This window comes from Portunus trituberculatus, chromosome 39 (assembly GCF_017591435.1).
Source record: "Portunus trituberculatus isolate SZX2019 chromosome 39, ASM1759143v1, whole genome shotgun sequence".
Lineage (NCBI taxonomy): Eukaryota > Metazoa > Arthropoda > Malacostraca > Decapoda > Portunidae > Portunus > Portunus trituberculatus.
In genome coordinates, this window is record NC_059293.1 from 14,096,295 (window position 1) to 14,118,156 (window position 21,862).

At 38.2% G+C, this 21,862-nt stretch overlaps 1 protein-coding gene and 1 long non-coding RNA gene across 6 annotated transcripts in view; one reads left to right on the forward strand and one right to left on the reverse strand.

Moving 5' to 3' along the window:
• LOC123515596 overlaps positions 1-21,862 on the reverse strand; it is a 291,197-nt gene that overhangs the window by 7,581 nt on the left and 261,754 nt on the right. For all 5 annotated transcript variants that reach the window (XM_045274370.1, XM_045274371.1, XM_045274369.1 and 2 more), the window contains one exon: positions 12,392-12,466. In XM_045274370.1, coding sequence (XP_045130305.1) covers positions 12,392-12,458 — 67 coding nt within the window. In that variant the 5' untranslated portion in view covers positions 12,459-12,466. The remainder of the gene's footprint in view (positions 1-12,391; positions 12,467-21,862) is intronic.
• LOC123515598 overlaps positions 2,567-21,862 on the forward strand; it is a 111,209-nt gene continuing 91,913 nt past the window's right edge. The window contains exon 1 of the long non-coding RNA XR_006677911.1: positions 2,567-2,738. This is a non-coding gene — a long non-coding RNA (uncharacterized LOC123515598). The remainder of the gene's footprint in view (positions 2,739-21,862) is intronic.

A 21,862-nucleotide genomic window follows, 5' to 3' on the forward strand; every position in this document is an offset into this window, starting at 1 on the left:
TTATCTATTTATTTTGAAGTGTCAAAGAGAGGATAAAAAATCTACAAGAAAAAGTCAGGTAATAATATGAAAAGCTTCAATTCATATAAGAACCACGCTTCGCCTTTACTCATGAAAGCTTATTCCTGCATGGAATTCAGTTATCTATTTTCCCTTTTTTATTATCAAGAAATCTGTTCACAGGAAAACCATGGGAGAGATATTCTGGGAAATTGGAATATCTTCCTTAATTCTATTAATTGATCCTCATCTTACCTCATGAAAGCTTCTGTTGGAATGGAGCTCTTTTATTAACAAATCTACTTCTTTAAGTTCAAGAAGATTGTCCAAGGAGCAAGAAACTTGACAAGAAAATCATGGAAAACTAAAAAAAAATAAACTATTTTTCTCACACAAATTATGTATAATCTTTCCTCAAGGAAATTATTGTGTGCACGGAATTGTATAACCATTATCTTCATAATCAGCAATACGCGAGGAAAAATCAAGAAACGAGAATGAAATAAAAAACGTAAGATATGCTGGCCAACTAAATTCCAGAGGTGTGTTAATTATGATACACAAAATGGATTTATAATTCAATACCATAAAAGATAAGAAATTATTCCATGACTTTATTTTATAAAATATATGATCTGTTTTTCAAGATATATAGCTTTTGCAACTATAGACTATTATGATAAACTCACACACACACACACACACACACACACACACACACACACACACACATATATATATATATATATATATATATATATATATATATATATATATATATATATATATATATATATATATATATATATATATATATATATATATATATATATATATATATATATATATATATATATATATATATATATATATATATAACAACTAGGTAAAGGAACGCACAAACATACACACACACACACACACACACACACACACACACACACACACACACACACACACACACACACACAGACACACACACACGCACAGTAATTGTATATTTTTTGGTAATACAGGTGCAAGAATACTTTTTTTTTTTCATGATACCGGGGATCATATCTCCTCAATATTAAGTCATGGGATTATTACTAAAGTCTTAAAATTATTAGCTAATTGGGTAAATATTTAGTCTGACATAAATGACAATTGTATGACGTAACGCAAGTGTGTGGTTGATATTATAAAGTGGTTGGCATTGGAGTGACGCTTCTTGAGTGTCACCTAGGAATACCATGTTATAATCCAGGTGAATATTGGTGAGCAGGCAGGGACATATACACAGACAGACGGAAAAATAAAAACAGATAAGTAGACAAACAGATAAATAGAAACTGACAGATAAATAAAACGTAGATAAAGAATAAATGACAGGCAAGGTAAGTAGGTAGTCAGACAGACAAACATACATCTAAAACAGATAGGCAGACAGATACCTTGATTCATCATGCATTCTTAGAAGTAATCCTCATCTTATCAAATTATATCGACAGATAAACAAATACACAGCTCAATCCTTCTTCATTATTATCATTATCAAAACACTTGTAACAATGTAATTATGAATTTGTTTCTTCTTCAGGGAACGGATCTTTCTTTCAGTTTTCTTATCTCTAGTTAGAATCTAGAAAATAATAAATATATAGCTTAAAAAAAATAATGAAACAGAGCGGTTCTTAATATGCCAGCATTCTGAAAGGAAAACATGTATAGTTGTCACTAAACATAAAAAACACATAAAGAATCGGTAAATTTTATATGTACAGTTTCTTTTAAAGGTACAATATGTAAGATTTTATATATATTTGCGTAAGTTGTCTATTCATCGCAAACTTTGAAAAAATAAAATACGCAGGATACTTAACCAAACTTTCATATCTTAACATCTCACTACTCACACCGCCACTAAGAAACACTACTAGTCTTACTCCAGTAGTAAAAATTTTCCTCAACACACACACACACACACACACAAACTTTGCTGTGCGAACATGTGCAGGCACAGCCATAGCTGGAAGTGTATTTGTATGGTATGGGGAAGGGCATGGAAGAGTAAACACACATACACACAAACACACACACACACACACACACACACACACACACACACACACACACACACACACACACACACAACCACGTGGTGTGTGAGGCAGCATGCACTTGAATAAAAACTCGTATATTCCAAGCCGACATCGATCAGAAAGTTTATTTACATCCAGTAAATCTACATATTTACCCAAAATAATAATTAATTTCATATCAGAAGTATCGTGCATGTACATATATAACAGCATGTATATATACTGGACACGCCTGCGGTCCATTCATAAACGAGTAAAATGACAAATACACACGTAGTAAAAGAAACAGGAAAAGAGCGAATGAGAGAGAGAGAGAGAGAGAGAGAGAGAGAGAGAGAGAGAGAGAGAGAGAGAGAGAGAGAGAGAGAGAGAGAGAGAGAGAGAGAGAGAGAGAGAGAGAGAGAGAGAGAGAGAGAGAGAGAGAGAGATGGATACATATAAATATATAGATATATAGATATGCACCCACAGAGCGAGGGGAGCGAGGGAGGGAGCCTGCAGCGACTCTATCATGTTACTGTGGTGGTGGGGGAACAGCGGGCGTGATGGCAGTAGTCAGTCGTCAACACAACACCAGCCAGCTCCACCACACTCTCCCCGCCCACGCCCACACTCACGCCCACGCCCACGCACCCATACCTTAGGGAACATTCCACGGTAGGTTCAACACGAAGAACCCTCCCGTGCATGACGATTCTGATTCTGTGTCCCAAGTGTGTGGTGCTCTTAGTGTTATTATTCACTGTCCCTGTGATGCTGTGACATTCTGTGCATCATCTTCCCCACAGAAATGTACAGTGATGTTTGTGCATCATTTGTGTGTGTTTCGATTTTTTTTTTTTTTATCTTCCTTCCGGCGAGGTAAAATGAAACGGAAGGAATGGAGAAATGTCCTGTTTTGTGGTGACGTCTCGCGTGATTGTTAGTTCGGAGCTCCGCATGTGTTTGTGTGTCTGTTTCCTCCCACCAACGGTAAGGGAGGTGTGTCCCCGGGAGCGAGACCTGCGGAGGAGCGAAACCGTGGCGGAGGACAGGACGCTGGGGCCGTAACGCAGCCTCATTATGCATCATGGGGTTATCCACTTACCCATCATTGTAGAAAAAATTAACACAAACTCATGACGCAAAAAAATTACCAAATGACGATGCATGTAATGAATGTATGGGTCATTCACTCCCGGTGCAAGCAGGCAGTGATGGGGACAAAATGCATGACAGATCACCGCAAGTCAACTAACGTTAATTGGTGTCCTACGAACTGCTGCTGGGCGGAAAGTGTATGCCGATCAGGTTTCCGTATTAATATGGTTACGGTATAAAAAAATTAGTAATTCTAGTGCCTTATGGAGCAGGCCAGTGATGTGGAAGCGGTGGGCCTGAGATCATGCGCGGCTGTATTGATTAATCATACATGGAGTACTTTGGTCCGCGGAGGGTGAGGCCCGGCGGCCCCTCACGTCCCCGAATCCGTCTGGGCCCTCGTAAGGCCGCGCATAGACCCACCACCGCGGCCCTTAGCGTGCATTCTGTCGAGGCCAAGGATGACGGCACCTGGAGGGGAGAGCCAGTGGTTAACAGTCAAAGGGAAAGCCAGAGGCGGACGCCGGCGGTACTTCCAGCCGTCATTTGGGTTGGCTCCGGCCTGCATCCGCCTCGCCACGGCAACACCTCAAACACTCAGATGTTATATTTGTTTTTTAAAATTTCTACGCATTTCAAACAGTCACAATACCACAGCCAACCGCTGGGAGCTGAGCAACAAGCGTGTGGTTTCTACAATAATCTGGACCCCCTCCTACCCCCATGCCTCTCCCTGGCCTCTGCCTCGCCCCGTCAGCCGCAGCGCTACAGGACATACCTACTAGCGGGATGGGATTCCTCTCCTCAAAGCCGATGAGACCTAAAACTCCCTCCTCACCTATAAATATTTAAGCTCATATGTGTATATATATTATATTTTTTTCTTTTTCTCTTTATGCACATCACATGGACCGGGCACAAGGGCCGTAGATAGACGCTAGCTTCGATGGCGCAATTAGTTTAATTACTTTGTTTGGCAATGCTGTGGCTGCCTTTCATTCCTCCCGACCACGTTGTGTGTCGGGACTGAGGTCACAAGGGCGAGGCAGCGAGCGGTACTTTGGCTTAGCGACTCAACATTTTCCACAGACCTGCTCATGCTTATCACCCTCCTGCCAATGACTCACACTTCCACGACTCTAAAAGTTTAAGAGCAAATCAAGCATAAATCTCGGATAATCTCCAAATGCTAAAGCAGAATTTGCTCCATAAGGCGCATCATCCCTCATGCGAGTCACCATATTGGAAGTGCAGATAACGACAAGCCAATCACAAGCAGTAACTCACTCATTTAGGAATAATCGCCTCACGGGATTATAGACGCAAAAGTCCAGCCTGGCCAGACCCACGGGGGCAAAAAACGCCGCAGATGAATGTCGAGGATTACCGAAGGCAGGGAATGTCCAGAGAAACGGAAAAACTAGGAAAAAGAAAATATACACGAAGTGCTGCGAAAAAAAAAGAAAACAAATATTGATGCGAATTACTAAACTGTAGAAAATTGAAAGCTGCACAATACCAAAAATATTTAGTGCACATAGAAAAGCAAAACAGCTGAGAACAACGAAGAAACGTAAAAAGTTATATATATATATATATATATATATATATATATATATATATATATATATATATATATATATATATATATATATATATATATATAATGCCACTCGTTTGAGAGGAAATGAGGGAGACAACTGATATTTTTTATTGTCAATGCACAAAATTATGATCAATACAGACTTTTTTTTTCTGGACCATATATTTCGTTGCTTCCTCAACTATTAGCAAGAACACTAGCACGAGGAGCAGCGCCATGCAGCGGTGCTTCATTAAGGAGGGCTATAGTGCTCATTGCATCCTTTGCTAGCTCCCTACATGTAAAGAATAAAATAAATCAGCGATTCCTGAGGGCAGGAGCACCTTGCACGCCTCACACACGGCTGAGAGGAGGCAACATACACAGCTTTACGGGAGTCACGGTGCATGAAGCATAACAAATCAACATGACATTCAGGTAATTTCCACGCACCACCAGGATGTGATCATGAGGTGACAAGAAGTTAATAAATATCAAGGAACTGCAGGTGAGGAGACGCGGGGAGCGGCAGACGGACATCAGAGGACCGCTTCCCGGCACTGGAAAACTTCCGGGGCTCAACAGAACAGATGAACGAAACACTGAAGGGAAGGCCAAGAAGTGAACACAATGAACTAAGACAGGAAGGAAGAAATAAAATAAAAGTATGATCTATGAAAAACCTGATAAAGGGGATATTAGATAACAAAAGGATGGGAAAAAACACATTCGCACATAGCAAGTTGGATAGATCGACACGACATAAAAATATATTGAGACACATATAATTTCCCAGTATGGGCCCGTTTTTGTCATTTGCCTCCAGAGTATTCACGAACATGCACAGGAAATCACACAACTTTCCCTCATAATTTAGCCGGCGGTGAATGGAGTGATAAGGGCTCACCCCACGCTGCGCCGCCCACCGCGCCGCCGCACCACACCACCTCCCTTACGCACACCGCGCCACGCCACGCCACGCCGCGAACATCTGCCTTTACACATCTGCATTGAAACACAATTAATGATCCGGTTGTATACTCCACCGTATTGAAACTGACCACGTTGTACGGAAATATTAGCCTATTGCGCCCTCTGCGATGTGAGCTCCTCCAGTGCTGTGCTTAATTAACACTAAACTGAACGACTGACCATCACCACAGCTACATTCAACACCACCATCACCATCACCACCATCACCACCAACACCACTCTTTACATAGGTGACGGTTTGGTGGTTGGAGAAGTGTACCTTTGAGTGTGTCACCTTGAGTGGTAGGCTTTTGTATATGTTTGTTGTGTGTGTGTGTGTGTGTGTGTGTGTGTGTGTGTGTGTGTGAGAGAGAGAGAGAGAGAGAGAGAGAGAGAGAGAGAGAGAGAGAGAGAGAGAGAGAGAGAGAGAGGTGGTACTGCGTGACTGAGGCTTGGAAGCTTTAGATAGTGAGAGTGAGGAAGTGAGAGTTAGGGCTGCAACACAGTATATAATATAGATAACATCAATGAGCACATAAATATGCAAATGTGAAAATATAGAAGAAAGAGAGATAATATAAATGAAGAAGGTTAGTGAATGAGTAAGTGAATGAGTGACTGAGTGAGTGAGCGAATGTGTGAGTGAAAGGGGGAGCGGAAGAGAGGGCGGGAGTTTGCAAGTCCCGCAGTGTTTTCTATCTCCACCTCCCACCCGTCTAAATCCTCACCAAGGAATTCAGGCGAAAGAATGACACTGGACTGACACACACACGCACACACACACACACACACACACACACACACACACACACACACACACACACACACACACACACACACACACACACACACACACACACACAGAGTTACAATTGTCTTCTACCATAAGAAAAGTAGGAAATCTTAAGAAAAATACAACCAGTAACCTCTTAATTTTTTTCATACTTTTAAACTACCATAAAAAAAAGATGAATGAAAGAGCATCACAAGGCTTCAAGAATTACTGAATTATATATTTATATACCATTGTCATTGAACAGGTATATGGTTAATTCATCTCAAAAGCAACATAATATTACAATTTAATATATTTTTTCGTTACTGAATGCTACCGATCGATAGACTGAAGAATGATCAAGACAATGTCATGTTGTCTCTATTACAGTAGGCAGCAGTAATACAACCGAGTCTTGCGCGTGGGTGGGACACTCAGGCGTCACCACACTGAAGCGACATGACCTCCGAGGACGAGAAACAGAATAAAAATGTCAGGTGTGGACTTTTGCCGGGCGTGAGACGGGTGGGGTGAGAAGGATGGGCGAGGGTGAAGGGCGAGGGGAGAACGGCTTTGCCCTTGTCTATCTCAGTCCCGTCGGAGGTCGTGGACTTTTTACAAGAAACGGGAGAATAGGAAAAAAATACATATATAAATCTGGATGACGTGCTTCACAGTGTGGCTTCCCAAACACAAAGACAGAGTGTACCTCGATGAATATTAGTGTGTGGTTGAGGGAGGCAGGCGCGTCCCTCTCCAGCATCCCTCAGCGCACGGGCTCAGGTCAACCCTCCCTCAGGCGGCTGGCGAGAAGGTAACAAGCCGTGTTCATGTTGTTTGGGGGGGTGAACTCAGGCCATGTAACCCCCTTTGTAAGAGTCTCATACCCGCATGAAGGGATGGAGGATATATGTATGCAAAAAATAAACAAACAAAAAAATACAGGGAGGCTTTCACCATTCCCGACTGCAGTGGAGGTCTTAGCGAGGCCGGTCTGTGTGGGTTTTGCTCTTCCCCGGCCTACTGGCGATCAGCGGGCACTGCACACGCTAACTCTGGCCCGTGGGGACACACGCCAAGCTTTTTCTCTGTTTGCATTTGGTTCTGAGACAAAACAAAATACTTTCTATTTTTTCTCCCAAACGCAGCCACGCACAACCACACTGTTTTTATCGAAGCATCAAGAAAACGATGCAAACAAACTACTGGCTATGGGAATCACCATTTTTCTTAGGATATATATATATATATATATATATATAACATAATGATAATGAAAAAAGTGAATAAGTGAAAAGCTGTATGCAAAGACTGATCAGTTCACTGCCTTGTTCTATCGCAAGCTTTTAGCTTCGTAAAAGCAGTCTGCACATTTTAATTGGAGACAAGATAAAATTCAATATAAGAAGGAAATTCTGTACCAGCCTTGCAATGATCTAAAGATACAAAACTGAACACGGAACATTCAGAAGGTAACACAAAACAGTGTTCTGCTAAAATTTTCGTTGAGTTAAGGTTATAGTAGATCCTGAACGTATTGAAATCATCTCACACCATCAGTATCAAAATAATGGTTGCAAAGAATCTTAAAAACAAGTTGCGGTGAGTGTCTTGTGCTCCGGAACTCAAGGATTGCTTTCCTGCGGGAAGCACTATCGAGACACCATTGTCTCACACGACTAATAAGTAATATATGAGGAGAATCATTGTTTGCAACGTGATAATTATTTTCACTAATCAAATAGAGGTTGGGTAAAGGATGCACAATAGAACATAGGACATCTCACAATATAATGAAAATATTAAAGCTCCAAGAAGAATGTATAGCCAGCTTCTGAGGTGCCTTGCTATTTCTCTCCCGAAAAAGTACATTCATAAATGGCAGAATAACAGAGGTTGGAAGAGTATTACAAAATCGTCCAGAGAATATAACAATAAACCTAAGGTGTAGGATGTCTTACACAAATTATACGGAGCTTATATAAGGCTGAGGCTGAGCGGGACCGTCAAAGTAAAAAAACAAGACCATCAATCATAGAAATAGTTGTGGGAAAAAAGGAGAAAAGCAACACTGAGACATGCTAAGAGAATAAAGGCAATAAATCAAAGGAGAGCAATTGATAAGACGAACTTTAGACTCAATGATATTAAATTACCTTTACGAAGAAAGAAACGGGTGATTATCTACACACCGTTCATCAAGAAAAGGAGAACAAGATCATATCTCGGAAATCAATTAGCAATACTTAGCAGTGTGATGTGTCAGATCATCCACACACTGCAGCTAACACATAAGAATAAATTCTCTTCCTTCTTTAAACATCTGGCGGCATAATGTATTTCAAATTTACAATTAAAAACAGTATTTCACACACGGTATACGGAAAATCATTAACTTGCGGCAAATATGAAATGTCACCGGTCTTTTAGGTAAAGGAACATTCATTCATGAATTAGGTTACTAGCTTCAACTAAAGTGAAAGAAAAGAATATTTGTGAGTGTTCTTGTGTACACAGCAGTCAGGGAATATGAAGACTAGGTTCACGAAGGCTGCAAGTAGCCAAGGAGAAGTATTCTTAGCTTCCGCCGCCGCCGCCCCGCGGCCACCAAGCTATCTGCCTCGCTGCCTGTCTTCATCCGCCTTAATCTTGATTATCATTTTAATCAACACAGTTGGTAATTACGGAAATTTATCTATGATTATTATGCATTCTGTGAATTTTAATGATGATAATTTAAAGTGATTGAAAATACCTTGGGTTTATTCAAGATGCTGCGCCTTTTATGACTGCAATTTGAGTAAAACAATTATTGTAATGTCAACATATATTGACATAATGGCAGACGCTTTAGTTAATTAAGTAAAAAAATACATACATATAAACATATATATATATATATATATATATATATATATATATATATATATATATATATATATATATATATATATATATATATGTGTGTGTGTGTGTGTGTGTGTGTATATATATATATATATATATATATATATATATATATATATATATATATATATATATATATATATATATATATATATATATATTATACTCATAGGACAACATTTTACTGCTTCACATGTGACTTGACACTATTTCATAAACACGTGAGTCATCAAAGAACCTAATTCTTACCTTCGATAATTTACATGAGCCTTGAGAGAGGTTTCTAAGGACAATGAGGAAAACACTGCAATATACAAATTGCATACATCTCGTTTATGAATTTATGACTATCAGAATCTTTTTCCATTCATGATCATCAAATAATTTTCATTATTTTCTCATCATCATCATCATCATTAGGTAAAATTTGTTACTTCTACTGCTATCACCACCAACCACAACACCCACATCACCATCACCACTACCACCAGCACCACCACCACCATCACTACTACTGCTAATACTACTACTATTACTACTATTACTTCTACTACTACTACTACTACTACTACTACTACTACTACTACTACTACTACTACTACTACTACTACTACTACTACTACTACTACTACTACTACTACTACTACTACCACTACTACTACTACTACTACAGTCACTACTCTTGCACTATAGGAACTTAAAATGGACATCTTCATATTGCCTAAGGGTCACAAAAGTGAACTGGAAGACACCTGGCCAGAAGGCTGAGTATCCCTCCCCAGATATTTTTAATTCCTTTTAAAAAACAAGAAGGAAACAGAAGGGAAACTTCTGACTTTTTCTTTCTCTTGTTGGTTATCTCTCTCTCTCTCTCTCTCTCTCTCTCTCTCTCTCTCTCTCTCTCTCTCTCTCTCTCTCTCTCTCTCTCTCTCTCTCTCTCTCTCTCTCTCTCTCTCTCTCTCTCTCTCTCTCTCTCTCTCTGTATGTATGTATGCATGAATATATATATATATATATATATATATATATATATATATATATATATATATATATATATATATATATATATATATATATATATATATATATATATATATGCACACATTGTTATTATCACTATTATTATCATCACCCACACATTCACAAACTCACACACACACACACACACACACACACACACACACACACACACACACACACACACACACACACACACACACACACACACACACACACACAGCTTTTACAAGTGATTCTTTTAGAACAGTTCCATCCCAGCATGTCAAACGTATGAGAAATGAAACAATGGCATATTATTGGATAAAAAATAAGAACACTATTTAATGGCGAGGAGTGACTTTCGATAAATGTGGAAAGCGTCTTCTGTAGTCAGTATTCAGGCAACTTTTGAGATGACGGGGAAATAACTAATCAGTATGTATAGAATTAGTGCCGCTGAGGTGGATTAAAGGATCAAAGTTTTATATCTATTGGTGCCAAGCGGTTCTATTCTATAAGTGTGTGTGTGTGTGTGTGTGTGTGTGTGTGTGTGTGTGTGTGTGTGTGTGTGTGTGTGTGTGTGTGTGTGTGTGTGTGTGTGTGTGTGTGTGTGTGTGTGTGTGTGTGTGTGGGTGTTTGTGTGTGTTTCTCTTTTTGTATGCTATGTGTTCATATATATATATATATATATATATATATATATATATATATATATATATATATATATATATATATATATATATATATATATATATATATATATATATATATATATATTCTGGTATGTATTTTCATCACAAGATAGGCGGGGAATATAAAATAGAATGCTGCATTAAATATACAAGCGATGCAGAATAAAATGAGTCTTTCAGCTCATATTTGACCTTAGAAATCATGAAAACGTCTTGAGAAAAGTTATAAGGCAATATGCTGAGTCAAAAAATATCTTATGTTTATTCCAATTCGAAGAAAAAGAAATTTTATGCACAAAATTATTGTGACAGGATCAGATGCTAGTCACTACTAAAAAAAAGGCACTGAAAAGGTGCGTCTAAAAAATTAGAAGGGATAATGAGGAGGCAGATGAAATTGCACCTGATTCTAAAGAAAGACGGAGTGTAACGCAGCAGATCTTGAAACCGAAATATTCAGAAAGGACACAAGAGCAAAAGTTATAGTTTTAACTCTCTGTGACACCTTCAGAAGATGTGAGAGTTGGTATTAATAATAAAAAAAAGCAGAGAACATTTGCTTTAAAATGATTGTTTTATTAATGAGTGGAAAAAATCACTGACTATGAGTGATTGATATTTCTTATCACTTTCATGAGTATTGTTGTCACAAAGAATAAACAAATATGTCTATAGATTTGTTCCTAACATAATCTTGAAAAAAAACATGTATGTATGTGATGGTCACTTACTGAATACTTGGCGAACGTCTATGGATTGCTGTAATTCATTTAATCTTTATTTGCTGAATCTGACAAATCCTTAAGGATAATCATAAACCACTTGATATTTCATCGCTGGACGTTTTGAAGAAAAAATTATATACAATTAACTAGATGGCTTGAAAGAAATGCAATACGTAGTCACCTTCACATTCTTGCTTTTCACTTTTCCTTGCATACACTTGAGAAGAATGCAATCCTAATACACAGGCTCTTGGCACCTTCTTCCATTATATTTATCATTTACTTTAAGACAGTACATTGCAACGTTCACTAATTTACTATAAAACTTTCTGACTTCTCCGTCTATGAATTATTCCATTTATAACGAAAACCAAGTGCCGGAACACTCCTCTAAAATAAAACTCTTAAATGCTTTCTTCTATAATATCCTTCACTTTTTACTGAAATTCAAAGTCAGAATCGACTCGCAAGTACAAGTCTTACTCCTAAAACTTCCCTGACCAAATAGAACCTGCCAAGTAGGCATCTCAAAGTGCCTCCCTTCTTTATCCCAGTGCCCCAAGTTGGCATAAACTCACGGGCTGTGGCTAAGGAGATTAAGGCGACGACAACCAGCTGCAGTCGTTGAAGATGGAGATACACCATTCTAAGTTCTGAAAAGGAGAAACACAGTATGATGATACAATAGATAACGTGTTATTTGAGAGCGTGTAAGCTACAAATATCGATGGATCTGTAGATACATGGATAAACAGAACGATGGCAAGCAACTAAAAGAAAAATCAAGAATACCAAGAAATTTTAGTCATTGCAATATGTCGTGGCAGCTGATATGAAGAAGCAAACTATAATAAAAAGAAAAAATAATAATAATAACAATAAACCAAATACATATACATAAAAAAAATATTATTATTATTGACTCTTATGATAACGAAAATGAAAAATGAATCTAATCTATCTATATATATATAATATATATATATATATATATATATATATATATATATATATATATATATATATATATATATATATATATATATATATATATATATATATATATATATATATATATATATGGTAATCTTCATCGGTAGCAGTGGCGGTAGTACCAGCAGTAGCATCTAAGTTCAAGGGATGTTTGGTACCTTACAAAAATTATTATGACGCAAGTATTGATGAGACATTAGTCAGGTAGAATACATATGCTCGTGCGACACCTGGGGAGAGGGGAGAGTAGTGGGAGGCAGGAGAGAGAGCCCAGGTGTGCGAGTGGAGGGGAAAAAGTGTCCGGCAGAATATAGCATCCCATCATAACCCATGGCTGGCGGCGGAATCTTGGCACATACGTATTTCGCTGATGAAAATAAATGACACTCCAGATTAAGGACAACAAGGCTATCTCCTCTAGTAAAATACATCACGTCACTTTGAAGAATCGTCCTCCAGTGGCATGATACAGTGCGCCTCGTTAGACAAGCTCCGCGCAGCACCAATATATTACTTCGGACACGCAGCCTCGCTAACTAACGAATAAAGATATATATTTGTCGTCCATCAAAACAGCATCCATTAGAAGAGAGGAGAAAAAAGAAGCAACCCTAAGGTCTGTCTTCCCTCCGACTATAACTTTTCATCTGATCATCGTTCGCGTGCAATTACACCTGACGATTCCTGGATAGTTGGAAGCAGATGGGGCGTGCGGGGCGCGGCGCAAGGTGTGTTGGTTCTCCTCCTTGTGAACTTTGCGTTGGTAATGGTATTTATGGGACCATGAATTACCGCGGTGGTTAATGAGGGGGAGTTGTCCATTATGTAAAAAAAAAAATTACAGCTAATGGATGATGAGTATGATTTCCATCTTTTCGTTGAATTATCGACGTGTTTGTGTTCGGAAGTGTGTGTGTGTGTGTGTGTGTGTGTGTGTGTGTGTGTGTGTGTGTGTGTGTGTGTGTGTGTGTGTGTGTGTGTGTGAATGTCAGTCTTTTTTTTTTTCTTTTTTTTTACATTTTTAGAAATTGCTATAAGACAAGTGACTGTCTTCCTCCATTTTGATTTATCATTTAAGTGTGTGCGTGTGCGTGCGTGCATGTGCGTGAATGTCTAATGTGCGTGTGTGCGTACGTCTGTGTATGTATGTATGTATGTGAATGCGTGTAGGAATATTCCCATGCGGAGTGACGTTCAAGCATGACTTTGTTGTCCATATTCCCACAAGCACAGAGTCCAGCCAAAAAAGTGGCCCATCCAGGTGTGAGGAGCCTTTGTAGCCAAACTGGTCCAGCGGGGCGGCCAGCGTCAGGCACGACCGCTTGTGCTTGCCATCCCCCTGGACACGCCTGGGGAGGGACGCCCAGCATCTCGCGGGTCAGGGTGTCCCGCTACTCAAGGCACGTTTTTACTGCCACAGGAAAACTCTCATTGTCGAGGGGTGGTCGAGGTGCTCCAGGCAGGACACATTCTTCATACCGCTGCTTTGCTTGCATTGCTACATCAGGCATAGCAGCTTCTTTGATTGCTATTTCTTTACTCTGCTTTGCTCTGGTCTCCTTATCAAAGATGAGTGTGGTGGGTTTGTGAATCTTCCTGTTTTTGAGGAGGATCTGTTCTGATGGTGAAAACAATGACACCTGATGTAAAGATGAAGATGGATAAGGTTCAGCTTAGTGTTCTTGTATGAAGTAGGAAGGTGTTGCAAAATGCTTGTTGTCCAGGTGAGCTTCAAGAGTCCCGCGGTGAGCCTCGTCTCACCCCACCCACCTCGACCCCCGGAACCCGAGACAGGTTTCTAGGTTTGTCCTGACTCCCCAAGGGTAAGGGAATAATGCCCAGATTTTCAACGGGGAAGACCTGTAAGATGTCCTTCATTGTGCTATGAAAAATGGCGTGAAATAAACACAAAACAAAAGAATGAAAATCCGTTACAACAGTGTTAAAGTGAGATTTTAGTTTCCCAAAAAAGTTAAAACGTAGATCGAGACAGCAATGATGGATGATGGAAAGAAGAAAACTATATACACGTAAACACAAAAAGAAGAAAAAAAATAAGTGGATCTTAAACAAAAACCTAAGATCTGAAAGCAGGAAACGATGGGGCTCAGAAATATAAACGTCTCTGGGTCAGACGAGGCAGCCACGCAGGACGCCGCTTCTCGCCGACGCCACGGGGCCGTTGGCGGCAGAGGCCCAAAGCTCTCTGTTCAATCAATAGTTAATGTTGTTCATGGGAGTAAACAGCCCCGCCGCTGACCCCTCTGGTCCCCCATGTTGCCATGCACAAGACCGGCCGCGGCGGCAGCTGTGTCGGTTTCCCGGCCAACGCACCGTCCATATACTGGTGAGCCGCCGTCGCCGCTGCGCAGGGCCGCCGCCACTTCAGCCTCGGGTGGCGGTGAGCCGCGGCTATGGCAAACCGGTAATAGTTTGACGCCTTCCGTGGGCAAGTTTCTTGGACATGAATTTCATTTTTGAACAGTAAATATTGCCAAAGCAAAACAAGAAAATCAAAAATATGTAAGAGGTAAAGAATTCAAAATCTCCCAATATTTTCATGCACAAAACAACAGTATCACTAAAATCCACGACTCTATATGGCTTGTAAAAGAATAACATTGAAATATCTTACTTTTGCCTGTGTTGGTGTAAGCTGTCTTGGGTGCAGCACCCCTCGCCAGCCCCCTCTTCCCCCATGCACGCTTCTCACACTTCCCGCTCCCTCACCCTTCCCTCTCCATGACCACTCCACTAAACAAGTTACACTTTTTGGCGTCACCCTCTCCCGCCCACGATCCTCGCCTCCCAGCAGCCGCCGTCTTGCACACACTCCCCTACTCCTTGCTCCTTGCACCACCCTCGCCACCGCCTTGTCATCCAAGAAAAATGTGTGTGTGTGTGTGTGTGTGTGTGTGTGTGTGTGTGTGTGTGTGTGTGTGTGTGTGTGTGTGTGTGTGTGTGTGTGTGTGTGTGTGTGTGTGTGTGTGTGTGTGTGTGTGTGTGTGTGTGTGTGTGTGTGTGTGTGTGTGTGTGTGTGTGTGTGTGTGTGTGTGTGTGTGTGTGTGTGTGTGTTCCATAGAGCATGAATAATTGTTTTACGTTGCTGTCTTTTAAATAGGATTTCCTGTAGTGACAAAGACCTCCTCTATACTGATGAACAGATGCTTTGATTTTAGTGTTTTTTTTTTATTTCATTTATTCTTTTTTTTTTTTTTTTACAGTAAGTCACAGCTTCTAAAATTTTTGTCATTCCGAGTCAAGAATCCTCGTTAGTGCAGATCAATCAAAATTACATTATTGCGTATTGAAAACTTCTGCTTCGAAAGGAGACCATTCGAAAGAACAGAAAATATAAATACAGGTGCGTGAAATAATACAATGGAAGGAATAAATAAGTGAACAGAGGGAACAGAAACTGAATCAAAAGCAAAGGCAAACTAGAATCACGATGTGTGTATGGTACTATTTATCTTATATAGGAAACTAACATATAAATATATGAAAGATATAGGAAATGCATATGTAGTACGTGCATGAAAACAAAGTATTGGAATACGTAAAAGAATAAAAAGAAGAGAGCTAATAAAGACACAAAAGACAACATGAACCTTGTTATGCATGCGGTAGGATTTGTCTTATTTAGAAAACTTACTCATAAACATATGAACAAATCAATCTATCTAGCTATCTATCTATCTATCTATCTATCTATCTATTTATCTATTTATCTATCTATCTATCTATCTATCTATCTATATATATATATATATATATATATATATATATATATATATATATATATATATATATATATATATATATATATATATATATATATATATATATAAGTACACAGATCTCAAATCCAGGTTTTGTGAGTGATAAGAAAACATTCAAAGAATTTAGTTCATGCGTTTAAAAAAAACAGGACTTTCAAATATGGTGAAAAGCCAGGACACTGTCTGAATTGAAAATTGCTGAATCATTATGTATTTATAGATATAAATCTAACCTTAACGTTCAAAGACCATCCATCCAACTAACTGTAATTTCATAGTTGTACCTACCAATATTTTAATATTTTATAGCCTCTTATTAGATTTTTTTTTCTTTCTTCAAAATTGACAAGGAAATTAAAGTTAACTTGTTTAAAAGTTCTTGTGGATTATGTAGGTGTGTAGCATTACTGTGTCAGAAAAAAACTGAATTGAGATATTATTAAGTGCCCAGGACCTCTTTCGTCCCGAAGACCTTGTGTGGAGTGGACGTTCCACAGTCACTTAGTCTGTTTTTAACAACAGTTGTCTGAAGATGGGATTGTGTTTGTCCCGAAACGTTACAAGTACAAGTGAACAGACATGGTATTTTAACTGAGACTTTTCTTCTCTCTCTCTCTCTCTCTCTCTCTCTCTCTCTCTCTCTCTCTCTCTCAATGTATATATTGTATCAAGACAATAATACATAAAATAATTAATCAAGGAACATATGAATATTTGCTATGTAACACTTTGAACAGTCATATAAACGTGATAAGGTTACAGTAATATACACATACAAATGAAATTAATGTGAAGCCGGTAAAGTATATGATGTATTTTGTTAAATGAAAACTTACCAGTATTTGAGTTTGAAGGAGAAATAATAATTCACCAATGGAGAAGATAAAGAATTTACACTTTTCCCCAACTCAGGAGGTAGAAGATCTTAAATTTTCTTCCCCCAAGCAATCAAGAAGGCCAAGAATGTAACTATTCCTTTTCAACTTATAAAGTCAATTATCTAAAATATTTTTTCCAACATAAAAACTCATGAATTTGATATTTTTCCTTAAAACTAATAATCCTTAAAACATAATATGAATTCAGATGAGAAAACAAGAAGCTAATGGAAAAAGATTATTCTAAACAGCGAATTTTTTGTAGTAAATATCAAGGAACACTGCAGAGAATCTCTTCACATTTTATCTTCTGCTGGGTTATTGCATATATGTTTTTCTTAAAAATATATTGCAGGATCACTGCCAGATCAGGAGGAATGAAAGCACTCTAACGTAAGGGAAAAACAGAAGCATGATAGAAACAGCAGACTTCTTAGTGTTGTGAGCAAAGTTGGAATAAGCTAACGAAGAAACTTTGATGTTAGAAAAGGTTGGACAAGAGAATATATATATATATATATATATATATATATATATATATATATATATATATATATATATATATATATATATATATATATATATATATATATATATATATATATATATATATATATATATATATATATATTTTTTTTTTTTTTTTCACTTCCTTCTTATGTGTTTATTATATATATATATATATATATATATATATATATATATATATATATATATATATATATATATATATATATATATATATATAATAATAATAATAATAATAAACACATAAGTAGGAAGTGAAAAAGCAAAGAAAAATAAGATTTTAGCAAGTTGAATATGAAGAGAGGTAAGAGGATAAAAGGAAGAAAAGAAAAACAGTAACAGAAATATTAGTATGAACATGAAAGAAAATTGAGAGAGAGGGAGAGAGAGAGAGAGAGAGAGAGAGAGAGAGAGAGAGAGAGAGAGAGAGAGAGAGAGAGAGAGAGAGAGAGAGAGAGAGAGAGAGAGAGAGAGAGAGAGAGAGAGAGAGTCAGTATTTTTTTAGTAAATAAGCAGGACCGAAGATAAACCTGAACCAATAAAAAATCAATGTTACACACTCGCTTGTCTCATAACCTCACCAGAAACACCCAAAACCTCTTCCTGCAGCTTCGTCAGGTGGGCTTCACATCGTCTGAGCTCCAGGTGTATGTATGCGAAGGTGACCCCGGCAGGAGGAGAAGGGCGGTGCGGCTGAGAGAGGTAATTTCGCGTTGGCCGACGAAACACAAATCGCTTTAAGCTATAATGATGTGAACGCCAGTCATCTACTCATCCAGATTTTTTTGTCATCAATTTGTTCTTTTATGGCGAAACATTTTTTTTTTCTTTTTTTTTTGAAAGGGCGATCGAACTAGGATTTTTCGAAATGATGTTGGATTCCTCGCCGTGTGTCTGAGGCATCAAATATTTCACCGTGATCCCTTTGCCATGAGAATAATCACGACGTGGGTTGCGTCTGCTTCTCTCGTTTCTTTTGTGTCGCAATATGCTCACACAAAATATTCGCTCATGTCATCAGAAGTATAGAAAAATAACATTACCTTAATCTTCCGGTAATTAGGTTTGTCCCAAGGCAGTGAGGGAAGCGGCATGTTACAAAGGTGGACACGAGCAGAGACTCGAGTCATGCTTTTGTTCATAATCTTGCCGGGATAGATAAGAGTAACGATTGGAGAATAATCAGTATATTACATTATTGCTTTCTTCCGTCTATAAAATACGCTACATCGTGTTTCTTGAAACACAGTGTCTTGATGTGAATATTTCGAGATATCTTGCACTCCAACCTCTTCAAACCGGCACTATCACCAGCAAACATCACTGACATGCCGTCATTCCATCCAGTAAATGTACCACCACATACAACCACCAGAAGTGTCTCTACTTGAGATAAGCCCCTCTCCCCAAAACCACAACCCCCAAACACACTACCAAACATGCATCACCACTCCTATCCACTACCATCACACCAACACATCATTTTAACCTTGTAAACACCACTACCACAACATATCACAACATACAACCATCATAACACTCAGTCATACACACACAACCCACTACACTACCACACAGACCATCACATATACACAGCACCACTCCAAACACATCATACCCTCAACTACAGACAGAACTTTTGGCACCAGCAGACCATGCCCCTTGACTCCCAGTGCGTGTCCTACTCAGTCCCAAGCTTACCTTCTACAGCAGACTCCTCCCGCTGCAGGTAAGCTTCCCTTGCCCTGCGCGACTGGGCGGCTTCTGCCATGAGTCTCCAAACTCGTCACATAATTACCATGAGAATTGGAACGAAAATATTATTCCACGAAGCAACAGTCCCTAATATGGTCGCCGGCTATCAATTAAAATTTAAAAACAATAGAGGATTTTTTTCCTGCGATTGTTTCGAAAAAACAAAGACTCTTTTTATTGGAGAAGAAAAGTATCCAGCTTGTCTCTCTTTGCCAGATGAATGTTTGTACCTGTCTGTTTGTCTGTCTATTTATCTGCTTGCCTGTCTAACTTCCTGTCCATCTACAATATGTATGTCTGTATGCCTGACTGTCCGCTGGTCTGTATGTATGTAACTACTTATGTAAGTATATATGCATGTGTGTATGTATGTATGTATGTATGTATGTATGGATGGATGGATGGATGGATGTATGCATGTGTGTGTATGTATGCATGTATGAATGTCCAACTATATTTTTTTCCATCTCTCTCTCTCTCTCTCTCTCTCTCTCTCTCTCTCTCTCTCTCTCTCTCTCTCTCACTCACACACACACACACACACACACACACACACACACACACACACACACACACACACACACACACACACACACACACACACACACACACACACACACACACACACACACACACACACACACACACACACACACACACACACACATCTTATTTCACTGCTAATTTCGCACGTCTGCGTGTCTCATTCGCTGATCGCTAATGCTGCATAATCAGAGCTGTCACATGAAAGTCATTCTGCTTAGTTGATTGGCCATTATACGCGGATAAAATCGAATATAATATTTTAGACTCCCAAAATTCACTCTATTTTTTCCCCTCTACTCTTCATCTGGCGAATATCTTGAGGACACTAATATAGACAGCGATCGGCAATATTCTGGGGCACTTAATGAACTCAACTTGAAGGTTTCCGAGAGGTGAACAAAATATATTGCTAAAGTGTCCGGTCAAATGTAATATATTTTCTTCGACAAATTTAAACTTGATAGCTGTATAATTTTTCTTTACCGGAATAAATAAACACAGACCAGGATGCACTTCTGCGGATCATTAGGGAAGGTAATTTTGTCCTTATTTTACGTCACTTGGATGGTGACTCAAGACAGGGGATAGTCCAGCTCTCAAGTGTCAGGAGGAACAGGAAAGAGTGTTGAGTCATTATCAGTCCGAGCTAATGGACTTAAAAAAATTGCCATCTTTTTCTCTATATCAAGGAAGTCATCGGGTAACGAGGGCGAGTCACGATACTGATATTGATATAAGAAGACTGACTAATGGACGCACACTATATATATATATATATATATATATATATATATATATATATATATATATATATATATATATATATATATATATATAAAGAAAACAAGTCTCCACAATTCCTAGTTAAAGGAAAAAAAAAAAAACTGCAGCAAGACACCTGTGCCAATAAACTAATCAACACAGGTATTTCTTTCTATAATATTTTTTTTAAGAAAGTGAGGTGCATCTTTTTTTTTATGTAGACCTGGTCAGATTACCTATCAGAAGTAGAAAGCAAATCAACAAATCTATATCCAACGTTGAAAATGCAGCCATGAGCGACACAACATAAGGAAATACGACGCTAAAATATTGTAGAAAAATTAAATATATGGTATTGGTATTTAATAATTGAGCAGAGAAACATATCTTAAGTAGCTAAAGTCAATATCAACATAAAATTTCCTATTAGTATTTTTTTCTTAAGACATTAGAGAGACTTATTACATTTTATCAGTTATAAATTTTGTGACAGGTGTGCATTTCTAAAAAAAATATATGCATAGAAAAGAAAGTGCGTTAAAACAAGTATGGGAAACATGCAGAATAAAGATATATAGGAAAATGTTAAGCTAAAGAAATACAGTGAATTAAATAAATATCATCTACTTGTCTTAGAAAACGAGGAAATGACACTTTACACACTGTTAGTAGACAAATGGATGAAGAAACAATAAAAAAATATGTAGCAGAGAATAAGTAAAATTAATAAGTGAACATATGAATAGCACTTATAATAAACTAACCACATTTTTCATAACACGTAACAGAAAAAAAAAACTAAATT